The sequence below is a fragment of the Oncorhynchus mykiss genome, chromosome 4, assembly GCF_013265735.2.
Source record: "Oncorhynchus mykiss isolate Arlee chromosome 4, USDA_OmykA_1.1, whole genome shotgun sequence".
Lineage (NCBI taxonomy): Eukaryota > Metazoa > Chordata > Actinopteri > Salmoniformes > Salmonidae > Oncorhynchus > Oncorhynchus mykiss.
In genome coordinates, this window is record NC_048568.1 from 45,062,577 (window position 1) to 45,082,393 (window position 19,817).

At 47.7% G+C, this 19,817-nt stretch overlaps 1 protein-coding gene across 5 annotated transcripts in view; it reads right to left on the bottom strand.

The window, feature by feature from the left end:
• The window catches only part of si:ch73-21k16.5 (dihydroxyacetone phosphate acyltransferase), a 46,686-nt gene that overhangs the window by 17,205 nt on the left and 9,664 nt on the right, over nucleotides 1-19,817 (bottom strand). For all 5 annotated transcript variants that reach the window (XM_036976437.1, XM_036976434.1, XM_036976436.1 and 2 more), the window contains exons 2-5: nucleotides 9,180-9,374; nucleotides 4,233-4,409; nucleotides 1,328-1,457; nucleotides 1,037-1,164 (exon numbers count right to left, since the gene is read on the bottom strand). In XM_036976437.1, coding sequence (XP_036832332.1) covers nucleotides 1,037-1,164; nucleotides 1,328-1,457; nucleotides 4,233-4,409; nucleotides 9,180-9,374 — 630 coding nt within the window. The remainder of the gene's footprint in view (nucleotides 1-1,036; nucleotides 1,165-1,327; nucleotides 1,458-4,232; nucleotides 4,410-9,179; nucleotides 9,375-19,817) is intronic.

Below are 19,817 nucleotides of genomic sequence, written 5' to 3' on the forward strand. Positions count from 1 at the left end.
AGCATACCCTGTCTGAGGAGAGAGAGAATAACCTAGTTACAACTCTACAGGAGCATACCCTGTCTGAGGAGAGAGAGAATAACCTAGTTACAACTTTACAGGAGCATACCCTGTCTGAGGAGAGAGAGAGGACACTAGATACAACTCTATAGGAGCATACCCTGTCTGAGGAGAGAGAGAATAACCTAGTTACAACTCTACAGGAGCATACCCTGTCTGAGAAAGAATAACCTAGTTACAACTTTACAGGAGCATACCCTGTCTGAGGAGAGAGCGAGGACACTAGATACAACTCTACAGGAGCATACCCTGTCTGAGGAGAGAGAGAATAACCTAGTTACAACTCTACAGGAGCATACCCTGTCTGAGGAGAGAGAGAGAGAAGACACTAGTTACAACTCTACAGGAGCATACCCTGTCTGAGGAGAGAGAGAGGACACTAGTTACAACTCTACAGGAGCATACCCTGTCTGAGGAGAGAGAGAGGACACTAGTTACAACTCTACAGGAGCATACCCTGTCTGAGGAGAGAGAGAGAGAAGACACTAGTTACAACTCTACAGGAGCATACCCTGTCTGAGGAGAGAGAGAGAAGACACTAGTTACAACTCTATAGGAGCATACTCTGTCTGAGGAGAGAGAGAGAACTCTACAGGAGCATACCCTGTCTGAGGAGAGAGAGAGAGAAGACACTAGTTACAACTCTATAGGAGCATACCCTGTCTGAGGAGAGAGAGAGAGAAGACACTAGTTACAACTCTACAGGAGCATACCCTGTCTGAGGAGAGAGAGAGAGAAGACACTAGTTACAACTCTACAGGAGCATACCCTGTCTGCATACCCTATTCCCTACTATATAGGGAATAGGGTTCCATAGGGCTCTGGTCTAAAATAGTGCACTAAATAGCTATTTGGGATACACACCAACACATAATATATACACAGTGTAGAAAACATTAGGAACACCTCTTTCCATGACAGACTGAGTGTTTGGTACATACGGCAGTGTAATATAAATATTTGTGTGGACACGTACCCTGACAATGGTTTTGACATACTCAGATAGGACAGCCCAGTACAGCTTGTCGGACCCGATGGCCCTCCTAATGAAGAACGCCCCAGAACGACGCAGGATCTCTCCCACCATCTTCATGTCCATCAGAGCTACAGAGGGGGAGAAGGACGGACGGACGTATGCAGGGGAAGACAGAAAGACCGACAGGTAAAGTTAGACATTTGTTATCTGAAGTGTGGCTCTATGGTCGTTCCAGTTTTATTTTTTAAGTCGACCAAAACACAGAAACAGGATGAATTAATAGATACTTGCGGATTCCAGCAGCTATAACGGGGATGGGCAGGTCATAGGTGAACAGGATGTAGGACAGAACCAGGAAGTCCACATAACTCCTGTGATTAGGCATCAGGATCACTGGAGACTCCTGAATGGCCTGTTGGAGCTGGGGGCGGGACAAGAAACATCACTGTGAACCAATAAAACTGAGAAAACAACAGATAACGGGTTTGAATTAGGCGGGTGAATGTTTAAATGACAGAGGGATCGTTAACGTTTCTCAAAGAAAAATAAATAAATCACTAACCGAAAATGTCTTCTGAATATTTATCTGAAAAATCACAGTTCCCACAGAACTACCACTAAAGAAATGCCTAAAACAACAACGCTGGAACGGGAGGAGGAGATCAATGATTTGCCACAGCTAGTCTCCGTCGGTAACAGATGGCAGACAGGGAACAGACAGCAGGGAAGTCCTGTATGGCAGAACTTTAAAGTTAAATGACAAGGTGATGGAGAGATTGGGAGAGATTGGAAACCCAAATTGGTCTACACGGACAAGTTCTGGCCTGGTTTAGATCTTATCTGTCGGAAAGATATCAGTTTGTCTCTGTGAATGGTTTGTCCTCTGACAAATCAACTGTAAATTTCGGTGTTCCTCAAGGGTTTTCTCTTATAGAGCTCCATTTTTATGGAATGTTCTGCCTACCCATGTGAGAGACGCAGACTCGGTTTCAACCTTTAAGTCTTTACTGAAGACTCATCTCTTCAGTGGGTCATATGATTGAGTGTAGTTTGGCCCAGGAGTGTGAAGGTGAACGGAAAGGCTCTGGAGCAACGAACCGCCCTTGCTGTCTCTGCCTGGCCGGTTCCCCTCTTTCCACTGGGATTCTCTGCCTCTAACCCTATTACAGGGGCTGAGTCACTGGCTTACTGGGGCTCTTTTATACCGTCCCTGGAGGGGGTGCGTCACTAGAGTGGGTTGAGTCACTGATGTGGTCTTCCTGCCGTTGTTGCCCCCCCCCCCCCGGGTTGTGCCGTGGCGGAGATCTTTGTGGGCTATACTCAGCCTTGTCTCAGGATGGTAAGTTGGTGGTTGAAGGTATCCCTCTAGTGGTGTGGGGGCTGTGCTTTGACAAAGTGGGTGGGGTTATATCCTTCCTGTTTGGCCCTGTCCGGGGGTGTCCTCGGATGGGGCCACAGTGTCTCCTGACCCCTCCTGTCTCAGCCTCCAGTATTTATGCTGCAGTAGTTTGTGTCGGGGGCATAGGGTCAGTTTGTTATATCAGGAGTACTTCTCCTGTCTTATCCAGTGTCCTGTGTGAATTTAAGTGTGCTCTCTCTAAATCTCTCTCTCAGAGGAGGAGGACTTGAGCCCTAGGACCATGCCTCAGGACTACCTGACATGATGACTCCTTGCTGTCCCCAGTCCACCTGGTCGTGCTGCTGCTCCAGTTTCAACTGTTCTGCCTGCGGCTATGGAATCCTGACCTGTTCACCGGACGTGCTACCTGTCCCAGACCTATTATTTGACCATGCTGGTCATTTATGAACATTTGAACATCTTGGCCATGTTCTGTTATAATCTCCACCCGGCACAGCCAGAAGAGGACTGGCCACCCCTCATAGCCTGGTTGCTCTCTAGGTTTCTTCCTAGGTTTTGGCCTTTCTAGGGAGTTTTTCCTAGCCAACTTGCATCAACACCTGCATTGCTTGCTGTTTGGGGTTTTAGGCTGGGTTTCTGTACAGCACTTTGACATATCAGCTGATGTACGAAGGGCTATATAAATAAATTTGATTTTGATTTGATGAAATGCTAACTCTGCCAGGTGGAAGCGAGCTACAGTGGCAGTACAGGGAAAACAATGTACAAGGATGGCTCTGCAAGTCCAAAGCATGAGCTCTCAAACAAACAAGTTGTAGAAATAGGCGGGCTTAATGACTATGTCAACTAATGACGACTGGTAGGTAGAACTGCTGTAGACTGAACTGCCTTGTTCCCTAGCAGAACCATATCTGAATTAGGATATTTTTTAACGATTAAACAATACAAAAAATTAACATTAACATGTTATTGCGGGTGTAGCGAAATGCTTGTGTTTCTAGCTCCGACAGTGCAGTAATAAATTACACAACATGTACCCAACACATACATCTAAGTAGAAATGAATGAATCACACTTCACTTTGTGCCTAAGAACAGAATGTTATTCATGATAATCAGAGTTCTCATGCCTTATTGTTTAAAACAGTGTATTACAGTAGTATTCTAGTAGTAGTATTCCATTTGTATTATAATAGTAGTATTACAGTAGTATTACAGTAGTAGTATTCTATTTGTATTATTATAGTAGTATTCTATTTGTATTATTAGTAGTATTACAGTAGCAGTATTATAGTAGTATTCTATTTGTATTATAATAGTAGTATTATATTTGTATTAGTAGTATTACAGTAGCAGTATTATAGTAGTATTATATTTGTATTATAGTAGTATTACATTAGCAGTATAGTAGTAGTATTCTATTTGGATTATAATAGCAGTATAGCAGTAGTATTCTAGTAGTAGTATTCTAGTTGGGGCGGCAGGTAGCCTAGTGGTTAGTGTTGGGCCATTAAACTAAATGTTGCTAGATCGAAGTAGTATTATAATAGCAGTATTATAGTAGAAGTGTTCTATTTGTATTATATAGTATTATAATAGCAGTATTCTATCTATTAGAATAGTAGTATTCTAGTAGTAGTAGAACTCTATTAGTATTCTATTTGTATTATAATAGTACTAGTATTATTATTATTATAATAATAATAGCAGCATTCTATTAGTAGTATTACATTTGAATTATAATAGTAGTATTCTAGTGGTAGTATTCTACTTGTATTATACTAGTAGTATTATAGTAGTAGTAGTATTCTTTGTATTATAATAGCAGTATTCTGACCCTATTGAGTCCTTCCTGGTTGATGTTGATGTGGCTGAAGAGCCTCTTGAATACTTTACTGAGGGTGAACCCCAGCAGTCTGATGAATCCCAGCTGGAGGTTCTGAGACATCTCATCCAGTATCCCTGACGCCTCCTCTCTCACCAGATCCACACTCTCACCAGTCTCCATGGCCACCTGCACAGAGAGGTCAGGGTTCAAGGGTCAGAGCGTTAGAGGTCGAGTTCCTGCAACTACATTGGTTGCGTCAAGATTAGACTACTGCAATGCTCTACTCTCCCGCCAACCAGATAAGACACAAAATAAACATCTGCTAGTGCTAAATACTGCTGAAAGACGCAGGACTCCTTATTGTCCCTAGAATAAGATAGAGTACCTTATGATAAGCTGTAGACCACACTATCTACCGAGAGAGTTTTCATCTGTATAATTTGTAGCCGTCTATTTACCACCACAGAACAAAGCTGGCACTAAGACCGCACTCAACCAACTCTATTAGCCATAAGCAAAGAAGAAAATGCTCACCCAGAAGCAGCACTCCACTAGGAGTGCAAACTTAAATGTGCAACCAGGGAGTAAAACAAATCCTAGACCACCTTTACTGCACACACAGATATGCATACAAAGCTCTCCCCCGCCCTCCATTTGGCAAATCTGACCATAATTATATCCTCCTGATTACAGGTAACAAGCAAATACTAAAGCAGGAAGTACCCATGACTCGCTAAATACAGAAGTGGTCAGATGACGTGGATGCTACACTACAGAACTGTTTTGCTAGCACAGACTGGAATACGTTCCGGGATTCATCCAATGGCATCGAGGAACACACCACCTCAGTCATTGGCTTCATCACTAAGTGCATCGATAACGTCTAACTCACAGTGACTGTGCATACATATCCCAAACAGAAGCCATGGATTACAGGCAACATCCGCATTGAGCTAAAGGCTAGAGCTCAAGGAGCGGGAGACTAATCCGGACAATAATACAAAAATCCCACTATGCCCTCAGGCGCACCATCAAACAAGCAACGTGTCAATACAGGATTAAGATTGAATCCTACTACACCGGCTCTGACGCTCGTCAGATGTGGCAGGGCTTAAAAACTATAACGGACTACAAAGGGAAACCCAGACGCGAGCTGCCCAATGACGCAAGCCTACCAGACTAGCCAAATGCCTTTTATGCTCGCATCGAGGCAAGCAACACTGAGGCATGCACGAGAGCACCAGCTGTTCTGGATGACTGTGTGAGAACGCTCTCGGTAGCCGATGTGAACAAAACCTTTAAATAGGTCAACATTCACAAAGCCGCTGGGCCAGACGGATTACCAGGACGTGTACTCAAAGCATGCGCGGACCAACTGTCAAGTGTCGTCGCTGACATTTTCAACCTCTCCCTGACCGAGTCTGTAATACCTATATGTTTCAAGCACACCACCATAGTCCCTGTGACCAAGGAAGTGAAAGTAACCTGCCTAAAATGATTAACGCCCCATGGAACTAACGTCGGTAGCCATGAAGTGCTTTGAAAGGCTGGTCATGGCTCACATCAAGAGCATCCTTCCGAACACCCTAGACCCACTCCAATTCGCTACCGCACCAACAGATCCACAGATGACGCAATCTCAATCGCAGTCCACACTGCCCTTTCCCACCTGGACAAAAGGAACACCTATGTCAGAATGCTATTAATTTACTACAGCTCAGCGTTCAACACCATAGTGCCCTCGACTCATCACTAAGTTAAGGACTCTGGGACTAAACACCTCCCTCTGCAACTGGATCCTGGACTTCCTGACGGGTAGCCCCCAGGTGGTAAGAAAAGGCAACAACACGTCTTGCGACGCTGATCCTCAACACTGGGGCCCCTCAGGCGTGTGTGCTCAGTCCCCTCAGGTACTCCCTGTTAAACCACGACTGCGTGGCCAAACACGACTCCAACACCATAAGTTTGCTGACGACACAACAGCCTGATCACCGACAAGTCAGGCTATAGGGAGGAGGTCAGAACTGGCAGTGTGGTGTCAGGACAACAACCTCTCCCGCAATGTGAGCAAGACAAAAGGAGCTGATCGTGGACTACAGGAAAAGGAGGGCCAAACAGGCCCCCATTAACATCAACGAGGCTGTAGTGGAGCGGGTCGAGAGTTTCAAGTTCCTTGATGTCCACATCACCAACGTGCATCCTGACCGGTTACATCACCAACTGGTATGGCAACTGCTCGGCCTCCGACCGCAATGCACTACAGAGGTACAGAGAACTGCTCTGCATCTGACCAGAGGGTAGTGCGAACGGCCCAGGACATCACTGGGGCCAAGCTTCCTGCCATCAAGGAACTATATAATAGGTGGTGTCAGAGGAAAGCCCATAAAATTGTCAGAGACTCCAGTCACCAAAGTTAGACTGTTTTCTCTGCTACCACACGGCAAGCGGTACCGGAATGCCAAGTTGAGGACCAAGAGGCTCCTTAACAGCTTCTACCCCCAAGTCATAAGACCACTGAACAAATCAGAAAATCGCCACCGGACAATTTACATTGACCCCCTCCACTCTTGTACACTGCTGCTACTCGCTGTTTGTTTATTATCTGTGCATAGTCACTTCGCCCCCACCTACATGTACAGATTACCTCAACTAGCCTGTACCCCTGCACATTGACTCAGTACCGGTACCCCCCGTATGTAGCCTCCACACTGCCCCGTATGTAGCCTCCACACTGACTCTGTACCGTAATACCCTGTATATAGCCTCCACATTGACTCTGTACCGTAATACCCTGTATATAGCCTCCACATTGACTCTGTAGCGGTCATCCCTGTATATAGCCTCCATATTGACTCTGTACCGTAATACCCTGTATATAGCCTCCACATTGACTCTGTACCGTAATACCCTGTATATAGCCTCCATATTGACTCTGTACCGGTACCCCCTGTATATAACCTCCACATTGACTCTGTACCGTAATACCCTGTATATAGCCTCCATATTGACTCTGTACCGGTACCCCCTGTATATAACCTCCACATTGACTCTGTACCGTAATACCCTGTATATAGCCTCCACATTGACTCTGTACCGTAATACCCTGTATATAGCCTCCTCATTGACTCTGTACCGTAATACCCTGTATATAGCCTCCACATTGACTCTGTACCGTAATACCCTGTATATAGCCTCCACATTGACTCTGTACCGGTACCCCCTGTATATAGCCTCCACATTGACTCTGTACCGTAACACCCTGTATATAGCCTCCACATTGACTCTGTACCGGTACCCCCTGTATATAGCCTCCACATTGACTCTGTACCGTAACACCCTGTATATAGCCTCCACATTGACTCTGTATCGGTACCCCCTGTATATAGCCTCCACACTGACTCTGTACCGGTACCCCCTGTATATAGCCTCCTCATTGACTCTGTACCGTAATACCCTGTATATAGCCTCCACATTGACTCTGTACCGTAATACCCTGTATATAGCCTCCACATTGGCTCTGTACCGTAACACCCTGTATATAGCCTCCACATTGACTCTGTACCATAATACCCTGTATAGAGCCTCCACATTGACTCTGTATCGTAATACCCTGTATATAGCCTCCACATTGACTCTGTATCGTAATACCCTGTATATAGCCTCCACATTGACTCTGTACCGTAATACCCTGTATATAGCCTCCACATTGACTCTGTACCGGTACCCCCTGTATATAGCCTTCACACTGACTCTGTACCGGTACCCCCTGTATATAGCCTCCTCATTGACTCTGTACCAGTACCCCCTGTATATAACCTCCACATTGACTCTGTTCCGGTACCCCCTGTATATAGCCTCCACATTGACTCTGTACCGGTACCCCCTGTATATAGCCTCCTCATTGACTCTGTACCGTAATACCCTGTATATAGCCTCCACATTGACTCTGTACCGTAATACCCTGTATAGAGCCTCCACATTGACTCTGTACCGTAATACCCTGTATATAGCCTCCACATTTGACTCTGTACCGTAATACCCTGTATATAGCCTCCACATTGACTCTGTACCGTAATACCCTGTATATAGCCTCCACATTGACTCTGTATCGTAATACACTGTATATAGCCTCCACATTGACTCTGTATCGTAATACCCTGTATATAGCCTCCACATTGACTCTGTACCGGTACCCCCTGTATATAACCTCCACATTGACTCTGTACCGTAATACCCTGTATATAGCCTCCACATTGACTCTGTACCGGTACCCCCTGTATATAATCTCCACATTGACTCTGTACCGTAACACCCTGTATATAGCCTCCACATTGACTCTGTACCGTAATACCCTGTACATAGCCTCCACATTGACTCTGTACCGTAATACCCTGTATATAGCCTCCACATTGACTCTGTACCGGTACCCCCTGTATATAACCTCCACATTGACTCTGTACCGTAACACCCTGTATATAGCCTCCACATTGACTCTGTACCGTAATACCCTGTATATAGCCTCCACATTGACTCTGTACCGTAATACCCTGTATATAGCCTCCACATTGACTCTGTACCGTAATACCCTGTATATAGCCTCCTCATTGACTCTGTACCGTAATACCCTGTATAGAGCCTCATTATTGTGTTACTTGGTGATATATTTTCTTCTTCTTGAACTGCACTGTTGGTTAAAGGCTTGTAAGGAAGAATTTCACGGTCAAGTCTACACTTGTATTCAGCGCATGTGACAAATAAAATGTATTTGATTGGCTAGATTGATATGACTAGCTGATATGTTAAACACCTATTGTAAGGCTAGCCATTGTAAGGCCTTGCATGTGTCTGCAATGTGGTCGGGCAGGAACTGGACTAATGTCCTGTTGACCCTGTTGAGTGTACATCAGGGAACGTTCAGGATTCTCGCTCGCATGCAAGCACCCACACACACTGTACCTCCTTGGTGACGTATCGTAGGTACTGTGATTCCAGAACCGTCCTGTTGAGGGCGCCCGCGGAGAGAGGAGGGGCCCCCCTGTAGGGGGTGGGGGTAAAGGTTCGGAGGGCATGGCCTAGGTCACTGCTCCTCCTCCTCTCCTCCAGGATGTCCATAAACTCATCCTCCTGCTTGTAGCCAGAGGGATCCTCACACTGCAACAAGGAAACACTATTCAAAATGGTGGAAATGTAATATCTGGTCTGTGTTGATTTGAAGCCACGATTACAACCGGATGAAGACATCTTGTTCAGGAAAACAGCCTGGGAAAGAACACTCAGATCCAGCGACTGTCAACACTTTTCCTTGTTGTACATATTCAATGGAGTCATTCCGAACTTTATTCACATGGTTATATTCCATAGGTCTAGCTCTATGTCTAGCTCTATGTCTAGGTCTAGCTCTAGGTCTAGCTCTAGGTCTAGCTCTAGGTCTAGCTCTAGGTCTAGCTCTAGGTCTAGCTCTAGGTCTAGCTCTAGGTCTAGCTCTAGGTCTAGGTCTAGCTCTAGGTCTAGGTCTAGCTCTAGGTCTAGGTCTAGCTCTAGGTCTAGGTCTAGGTCTAGCTCTAGGTCTAGCTCTAGGTCTAGGTCTAGGTCTAGGTCTAGCTCTAGGTCTAGGTCTAGCTCTAGCTCTAGCTCTAGGTCTAGGTCTAGGTCTAGGTCTAGGTCTAGGTCTAGCTCTAGCTCGGTAGTTCTTGGGTTCTTTAAAAACAAGCGAAATCGCAAAAATGGTGTCTGGAGCCTTCCATAACATGTAATTTTCATTAAAATAGAGGTTTGGTTGTAAGAAATCAAACTTCTCCTTTAAGGTCGCTACATTCTTCAGATAATAGTCATTACTTCAAAAAGGAAGGATTTCCTAAGTGTTTGAACGGGGTCACAACTGCCTAGTCGACCTGATAGCGAGCCAGCCTTGGACTGTGGACATTGAACACTCCGTGGCAACAACAAATAGGCTAGCATTAACAGGCTTTATTTAACAACCAATAGGTGGGTGAGCCCAAGCCCAATAACGTGAAGTTGATCGATCCCCATCGAGGGAGGAGCTGATTTTAAAAAAATATGACAGTAAAATATTATTTTTTAAATATTATTTTTCATGACTATAACGTTTGTTGGCACCTTCAATTACTGCACATTTTGACATAAAAAAAAAGTAAATTTCAACAATTGGCTGAACTGCTAAACTTGGAACCGAATCAAAACTCCCTGGTGATGGAGGCAGCCAATGGCCTGCTTCTATGCAAACAGCCTGTTGTGAAACCGTGATGTCTGATGAACATAGCTAGCTAGCTAGCTAGCTAGCTAGCGCCCAGACTGATATCAGATACATATCTGTTTGAGCTTTTAAATACGCAGCAAATACGAACCGATCGTTTGACCATTTAGCCTAGCTAGCTAATGTAAATATCCATTTCATTAGTTATATCTCTGTCAGTGAACTGAAGTGATTGTCGTGTTTTGTCATGATTATAGGTCTCACTTCAAGTACCTAGCTGCAGGTTTATAGAAACACTACAAACTGGGTGGTTCGGGGCCCTGAATGCTGATTGGCTGACAGCCGTGGTATATCAGACCGTACACCATGGATTTGACAAAACATGTATTTGTACTGCTCTAATTACGTTGGTAACCAGTTTATAATACCAATAAGGCACCTTTGGGGTTTGTGATATATGGCCAATATACGACTACTAAGGGCTGTATCCAGGCACTCCGCGACGCGTCGTACATAAGAACAGCCCTTAGCCGTGGTATATTAGCCATATACCACACCTCCTCGGGACGTATTGCTTAATTATAATCATACATATGGCCTACACAGCCTACACATATGGCCTACACAGCCTACACATATGGCCGACACAGCCTACACATATGGCCGACACAGCCTACACATATGGCCTACACAGCCTACACATATGGCCTACACAGCCTACACATATGGCCTACACAGCCTACACATATGGCCTACACAGCCTACACATATGGCCTACACAGCCTACACATATGGCCTACACAGCCTACACATATGGCCTACACAGCCTACACATATGGCCGACACAGCCTACACATATGGCCGACACAGCCTACACATATGGCCTACACAGCCTACACATATGGCCGACACAGCCTACACATATGGCCGACACAGCCTACACATATGGCCGACACAGCCTACACATATGGCCGACACAGCCTACACATATGGCCTACCTTGCAATACAGTCTTTAAAAAAAACTAAACTGTTGTACAATGTGTTCTGAATAAGAGTTTGATTTCTAAACCAGAAGAATTCTCCAATAGCAGCTGACCAATACCATGGTGGTCATGGGTAATGTATTGGACTATAAGGTATAGAGAATGATAAACCAATACCATGGTGGTCATGGGTAATGTATTGGACTATAAGGTATAGAGAATGATAAACCAATACCATGGTGGTCATGGGTAATGTATTGGACTATAAGGTATAGAGAATGATAAACCAATACTATAGTGGTCATGGGTAATGTATTGGACTATAAGGTATAGCGAATGATAAACCAATACCATGGTGGTCATGGATAATGTATTGGACTATAAGGTATAGAGAATGATAAACCAATACTATAGTGGTCATGGGTAATGTATTGGACTATAAGGTATAGAGAATGATAAACCAATACCATGGTGGTCATGGGTAATGTATTGGACTATAAGGTATAGAGAATGATAAACCAATACTATAGTGGTCATGGGTAATGTATTGGACTATAAGGTGTAGAGAATGATAAACCAATACTATAGTGGTCATGGGTAATGTATTGGACTATAAGGTATAGAGAATGATAAACCAATACCATGGTGGTCATGGGTAATGTATTGGACTATAAGGTATAGAGAATGATAAACCAATACCATGGTGGTCATGGGTAATGTATTGGACTATAAGGTATAGAGAATGATAAACCAACACCATGGTGGTCATGGGTAATGTATTGGACTATAAGGTATAGAGAATGATGAACCAATACTATAGTGGTCATGGATAATGTATTGGACTATAAGGTATAGAGAATGATAAACCAATACTATAGTGGTCATGGATAATGTATTGGACTATAAGGTATAGAGAATGATAAACCAATACTATAGTGGTCATGGGTAATGTATTGGACTATAAGGTATAGAGAATGATAAACCAATACTATAGTGGTCATGGGTAATGTATTGGACTATAAGGTATAGAGAATGATAAACCAATACTATAGTGGTCATGGGTAATGTATTGGACTATAAGGTATAGAGAATGATAAACCAATACCATGGTGGTCATGGGTAATGTATTGGACTATAAGGTATAGAGAATGATAAACCAATACTATAGTGGTCATGGGTAATGTATTGGACTATAAGGTATAGAGAATGATAAACCAATACCATGGTGGTCATGGGTAATGTATTGGACTATAAGGTATAGAGAATGATAAACCAATACTATAGTGGTCATGGATAATGTATTGGACTATAAGGTATAGAGAATGATAAACCAATACTATAGTGGTCATGGATAATGTATTGGACTATAAGGTATAGAGAATGATAAACCAATACTATAGTGGTCATGGGTAATGTATTGGACTATAAGGTATAGAGAATGATAAACCAATACCATGGTGGTCATGGGTAATGTATTGGACTATAAGGTATAGAGAATGATAAACCAATACTATAGTGGTCATGGGTAATGTATTGGACTATAAGGTATAGAGAATGATAAACCAATACTATAGTGGTCATGGGTAATGTATTGGACTATAAGGTATAGAGAATGATAAACCAATACCATGGTGGTCATGGGTAATGTATTGGACTATAAGGTATAGAGAATGATAAACCAATACCATGGTGGTCATGGGTAATGTATTGGACTATAAGGTATAGAGAATGATGAACCAATACTATGGTGGTCATGGGTAATGTATTGGACTATAAGGTATAGAGAATGATAAACCAATACTATAGTGGTCATGGGTAATGTATTGGACTATAAGGTATAGAGAATGATAAACCAATACTATAGTGGTCATGGGTAATGTATTGGACTATAAGGTATAGAGAATGATAAACCAATACTATAGTGGTCATGGGTAATGACTTAATCTATGAAATATGAAAATAAATAATGAGTTTAATAAAACTATAATTGTGTCAATAACATTTAATAAAATGGATGATTCTAATGATTCTAATAGCAATAGCATAGACTAAGATTAGACTGCATTATATGTATAATTAAAGTCATTCTCTTTTAACCTCTTCAGTGGCCACAATCTCAGTGGTGAGATCACTGTCCTCTGGTGTAGGGCGGGGCCTTGAACAGTGGTGAGATCACTGTCCTCTGGTGTAGGGCGGGGCCTTGAACAGTGGTGAGATCACTGTCCTCTGGTGTAGGGCGGGGACTTGAACAGTGGTGAGATCACTGTCCTCTGGTGTAGGGCGGGGCCTTGAACAGTGGTGAGATCACTGTCCTCTGGTGTAGGGCGGGGACTTGAACAGTGGTGAGATCACTGTCCTCTGGTGTAGGGCGGGGCCTTGAACAGTGGTGAGATCACTGTCCTCTGGTGTAGGGCAGGGACTTGAACAGTGGTGAGATCACTGTCCTCTGGTGTAGGGCGGGGCCTTGAACAGTGGTGAGATCACTGTCCTCTGGTGTAGGGCGGGGCCTTGAACAGTGGTGAGATCACTGTCCTCTGGTGTAGGGCGGGGCCTTAAACAGTGGTGAGAACACTGTCCTCTGGTGTAGGGCGGGGCCTTGAACAGTGGTGAGATCACTGTCCTCTGGTGTAGGGCGGGGCCTTGAACAGTGGTGAGATCACTGTCCTCTGGTGTAGGGCGGGGCCTTGAACAGTGGTGAGATCACTGTCCTCTGGTGTAGGGCAGGGACTTGAACAGTGGTGAGATCACTGTCCTCTGGTGGAGGGCAGGGACTTGAACAGTGGTGAGATCACTGTCCTCTGGTGTAGGGCAGGGACTTGAACAGTGGTGAGATCACTGCATGTCCTCTGGTGTAGGGCGGGGACTTGAACAGTGGTGAGATCACTGCATGTCCTCTGGTGTAGGGCGGGGACTTGAACAGTGGTGAGATCACTGCATGTCCTCTGGTGTAGGGCGGGGACTTGAACAGTGGTGAGATCACTGTCCTCTGGTGTAGGGCGGGGACTTGAACAGTGGTGAGATCACTGTCCTCTGGTGTAGGGCGGGGACTTGAACAGTGGTGAGATCACTGTATGTCCTCTGGTGTAGGGCAGGGACTTGAACAGTGGTGAGATCACTGCATGTCCTCTGGTGTAGGGCGGGGACTTGAACAGTGGTGAGATCACTGCATGTCCTCTGGTGTAGGGCGGGGACTTGAACAGTGGTGAGATCACTGTCCTCTGGTGTAGGGCAGGGACTTGAACAGTGGTGAGATCACTGTCCTCTGGTGTAGGGCGGGGCCTTGAACAGTGGTGAGATCACTGTCCTCTGGTGTAGGGCGGGGCCTTGAACAGTGGTGAGATCACTGTCCTCTGGTGTAGGGCGGGGCCTTGAACAGTGGTGAGATCACTGTCCTCTGGTGTAGGGCGGGGCCTTGAACAGTGGTGAGATCACTGTCCTCTGGTGTAGGGCGGGGCCTTGAACAGTGGTGAGATCACTGTCCTCTGGTGTAGGGCGGGGACTTGAACAGTGGTGAGATCACTGTCCTCTGGTGTAGGGCGGGGCCTTGAACAGTGGTGAGATCACTGTCCTCTGGTGTAGGGCGGGGCCTTGAACAGTGGTGAGATCACTGTCCTCTGGTGTAGGGCGGGGCCTTGAACAGTGGTGAGATCACTGTCCTCTGGTGTAGGGCAGGGACTTGAACAGTGGTGAGATCACTGTCCTCTGGTGTAGGGCGGGGCCTTGAACAGTGGTGAGATCACTGTATGTCCTCTGGTGTAGGGCGGGGACTTGAACAGTGGTGAGATCACTGTCCTCTGGTGTAGGGCGGGGCCTTGAACAGTGGTGAGATCACTGTCCTCTGGTGTAGGGCGGGGACTTGAACAGTGGTGAGATCACTGTCCTCTGGTGTAGGGCGGGGACTTGAACAGTGGTGAGATCACTGTCCTCTGGTGTAGGGCGGGGACTTGAACAGTGGTGAGATCACTGTCCTCTGGTGTAGGGCGGGGCCTTGAACAGTGGTGAGATCACTGTCCTCTGGTGTAGGGCGGGGACTTGAACAGTGGTGAGATCACTGTCCTCTGGTGTAGGGCGGGGCCTTGAACAGTGGTGAGATCACTGTCCTCGGGTGTAGGGCGGGGACTTGAACAGTGGTGAGATCACTGTCCTCTGGTGTAGGGCGGGGACTTGAACAGTGGTGAGATCACTGTCCTCTGGTGTAGGGCGGGGACTTGAACAGTGGTGAGATCACTGTCCTCTGGTGTAGGGCGGGGCCTTGAACAGTGGTGAGATCACTGTATGTCCTCTGGTGTAGGGCGGGGACTTGAACAGTGGTGAGATCACTGTCCTCTGGTGTAGGGCGGGGCCTTGAACAGTGGTGAGATCACCGTCCTCTGGTGTAGGGCGGGGCCTTGAACAGTGGTGAGATCACTGTCCTCTGGTGTAGGGCGGGGCCTTGAACAGTGGTGAGATCACTGTCATCTGGTGTAGGGCGGGGCCTTGAACAGTGGTGAGATCACTGTCCTCTGGTGTAGGGCGGGGCCTTGAACAGTGGTGAGATCACTGTCCTCTGGTGTAGGGCGGGGCCTTGAACAGTGGTGAGATCACTGTCCTCTGGTGTAGGGCAGGGGCTTGAACAGTGGTGAGATCACTGTCCTCTGGTGGAGGGCGGGGGCTTGAACAGTGGTGAGATCACTGTCCTCTGGTGTAGGGCGGGGCCTTGAACAGTGGTGAGATCACTGTCCTCTGGTGTAGGGCGGGGACTTGAACAGTGGTGAGATCACTGTCCTCTGGTGGAGGTCTACCCGTCTGTGGTGTAGTGAGCAGTCACGTAGCTTCCTGTTACCCTGGAGGTCCACTCCTCTGTGGTGTAGTGAACAGTCACGTAGCTTCCTGTTACCCTGGAGGTCCACTCCTCTGTGGTGTAGTGAACAGTCACGTAGCTTCCTGTTACCCTGGAGGTCCACTCCTCTGTGGTGTAGTGAACAGTCACGTAGCTTCCTGTTACCCTGGAGGTCCACTCCTCTGTGGTGTAGTGAACAGTCACAGTCCCGTAGCTTCCTGTTACCCTGGAGGTCCACTCCTCTGTGGTGTAGTGAACAGTCACGTAGCTTCCTGTTACCCTGGAGGTCCACTCCTCTGTGGTGTAGTGAACAGTCACGTAGCTTCCTGTTACCCTGGAGGTCCACTCCTCTGTGGTGTAGTGAACAGTCACGTAGCTTCCTGTTACCCTGGAGGTCCACTCCTCTGTGGTGTAGTGAACAGTCACAGTCCCGTAGCTTCCTGTTACCCTGGAGGTCCACTCCTCTGTGGTGTAGTGAACAGTCACGTAGCTTCCTGTTACCCTGGAGGTCCACTCCTCTGTGGTGTAGTGAACAGTCACGTAGCTTCCTGTTACCCTGGAGGTCCGCTCCTCTGTGGTGTAGTGAACAGTCACAGTCCCGTAGCTTCCTGTTACCCTGGAGGTCCACTCCTCTGTGGTGTAGTGAACAGTCACGTAGCTTCCTGTTACCCTGGAGGTCCGCTCCTCTGTGGTGTAGTGAACAGTCACAGTCCCGTAGCTTCCTGTTACCCTGGAGGTCCACCCGTATGTGGCGAGGGCAAGAGAGGATGCCTTTGGATAATTCGTCCACAATTTCAATCTGTTCCTGTTCATAAAGTTCTGGCCCGATCTTCATACTGAAGTGGGTGCGAGAGGGGATTTCGTAGCGTTGGCTCAAGCACTTCCACCATTCTAAACCCTTTGTTTAACAGAGTACGGCCTCATGTCTGCAGTGATAAACATCCCAATAGATCTGGTGATGGCTTTAGTCCAGGCTGATTCTGCAACAAAGGGCTGCTTTTAAATGCCGCGGTGAGTTGGCTCCCGTCTCTGACACACCAGGGTGATGACACTTTAAAATGTGTGGCCACGCTCCATGCATTTCCATGATGATACGGATCTCTTGTGGCACATTGGACAACACCATTACGGTGTGTAGGCATCACCCTTCTTCCGTCATCGTATTTGACAGGGAAGCCAAAATGCTCCATGAGGCTTTTCCAGTTCTTCGGCTCCTCTGCTGTCTGTCACTGCTCTTTTCTTCTGTGCTTTTTACAACGCGAGCATCCAGGACTGATTGGTTGGGATTCAACATGCCACGTTCACGTCAACAGTACACACTACCGCTTTAAAACAAAAATTATCAAGTCAACCTTCAGAGTAAAACACAGCATCTGTCTTGTCTTGATCTTTTCACTGCATCGAGATGTAGGGAATTATCACTTTAAAAAGTAACAGCTCCAGTCAAACTAGCCCCGCTCCAGTCAAACTAGCCCCGCTCCAGTCAAACTAGCCCCGCTCCAGTCAAACTAGCCCCGCTCCAGTCAAACTAGGCCCGCCCCTCGCTCCAGTCAAACTAGGCCCGCCCCTCGCTCCAGTCAAACTAGGCCCGCCCCTCGCTCCAGTCAAACTAGGCCCGCCCCTCGCTCCAGTCAAACTAGGCCCGCCCCTCGCTCCAGTCAAACTAGGCCCGCCCCTCGCTCCAGTCAAACTAGGCCCGCCCCTCGCTCCAGTCAAACTAGGCCCGCCCCTCGCTCCAGTCAAACTAGGCCCGCCCCTCGCTCCAGTCAAACTAGGCCCGCCCCTCGCTTCAGTCAAACTAGGCCCGCCCCTCGCTCCAGTCAAACTAGGGCCGCCCCTCGCTCCAGTCAAACTAGGCCCGCCCCTCGCTCCAGTCAAACTAGGCCCGCCCCTCGCTCCAGTCAAACTAGCCCCGCTCCAGTCAAACTAGCCCCGCTCCAGTCAAACTAGCCTCGCTCCAGTCAAACTAGGCCCGCTCCAGTCAAACTAGGCCCGCCCCTCGCTCCAGTCAAACTAGGCCCGCCCCTCGCTCCAGTCAAACTAGGCCCGCCCCTCGCTCCAGTCAAACTAGCCCCGCTCCAGTCAAACTAGCCTCGTTCCAGTCAAACTAGGCCCGCTCCAGTCAAACTAGGCCCGCCCCTCGCTCCAGTCAAACTAGGCCCGCCCCTCGCTCCAGTCAAACTAGGCCCGCCCCTCGCTCCAGTCAAACTAGGCCCGCCCCTCGCTCCAGTCAAACTAGGCCCGCCCCTCGCTCCAGTCAAACTAGGCCCGCCCCTCGCTCCAGTCAAACTAGGCCCGCCCCTCGCTCCAGTCAAACTAGGCCCGCCCCTCGCTCCAGTCAAACTAGGCCCGCCCCTCGCTCCAGTCAAACTAGGCCCGCCCCTCGCTCCAGTCAAACTAGGCCCGCCCCTCGCTCCAGTCAAACTAGGCCCGCCCCTCGCTCCAGTCAAACTAGGCCCGCCCCTCGCTCCAGTCAAACTAGGCCCGCCCCTCGCTCCAGTCAAACTAGGCCCGCCCCTCGCTCCAGTCAAACTAGGCCCGCCCCTCGCTCCAGTCAAACTAGGCCCGCCCCTCGCTCCAGTCAAACTAGGCCCGCCCCTCGCTCCAGTCAAACTAGGCCCGCCCCTCGCTCCAGTCAAACTAGGCCCGCCCCTCGCTCCAGTCAAACTAGGCCCGCCCCTCGCTCCAGTCAAACTAGGCCCGCCCCTCGCTCCAGTCAAACTAGGCCCGCCCCTCGCTCCAGTCAAACTAGGCTCTTCCGTCATCATATTTGACAGGGAAGCCAAAATGCTCCATGAGGCTTTTCCAGTTCTTCGGCTCCTCTGCTGTCTGTCACTGCTCTTTTCTTCTGTGCTTTTTACAACGCGAGCATCCAGGACTGATTGGTTGGGATTCAACATGCCACGTTCACGTCAACAGTACACACTACCGCTTTAAATTTTTTTTATCAAGTCAACCTTCAGAGTAAAACACAGCATCTGTCTTGTCTTGATCTTTTCACTGCATCGAGATGTAGGGAATTATCACTTTAAAAAGTAACAGCGGCAGTCAAACTAGGCCCGCCCCTCGCTCCAGTCAAACTAGGCCCGCTCCAGTCAAACTAGGCCCGCTCCAGTCAAACTAGGCCCGCTCCAGTCAAACTAGGCCCGCTCCAGTCAAACTAGGCCCGCTCCAGTCAAACTAGGCCCGCTCCAGTCAAACTAGGCCCGCCCCTCGCTCCAGTCAAACTAGGCCCGCTCCAGTCAAACTAAGCCCGCTCCAGTCAAACTAGGCCCGCTCCAGTCAAACTAGGCCCGCTCCAGTCAAACTAGGCCCGCTCCAGTCAAACTAGGCCCGCTCCAGTCAAACTAGGCCCGCCCCTCGCTCCAGTCAAACTAGGCCCGCTCCAGTCAAACTAGGCCCGCTCCAGTCAAACTAGGCCCGCTCCAGTCAAACTAGGCCCGCTCCAGTCAAACTAGGCCCGCTCCAGTCAAACTAGGCCCGCTCCAGTCAAACTAGTTCCGCCCCCCAGTCAAACTAGGCCCGCCGCTCGCTCCAGTCAAACTAGGCCCCCCCCAGTCAAACTAGTTCCGCCCCC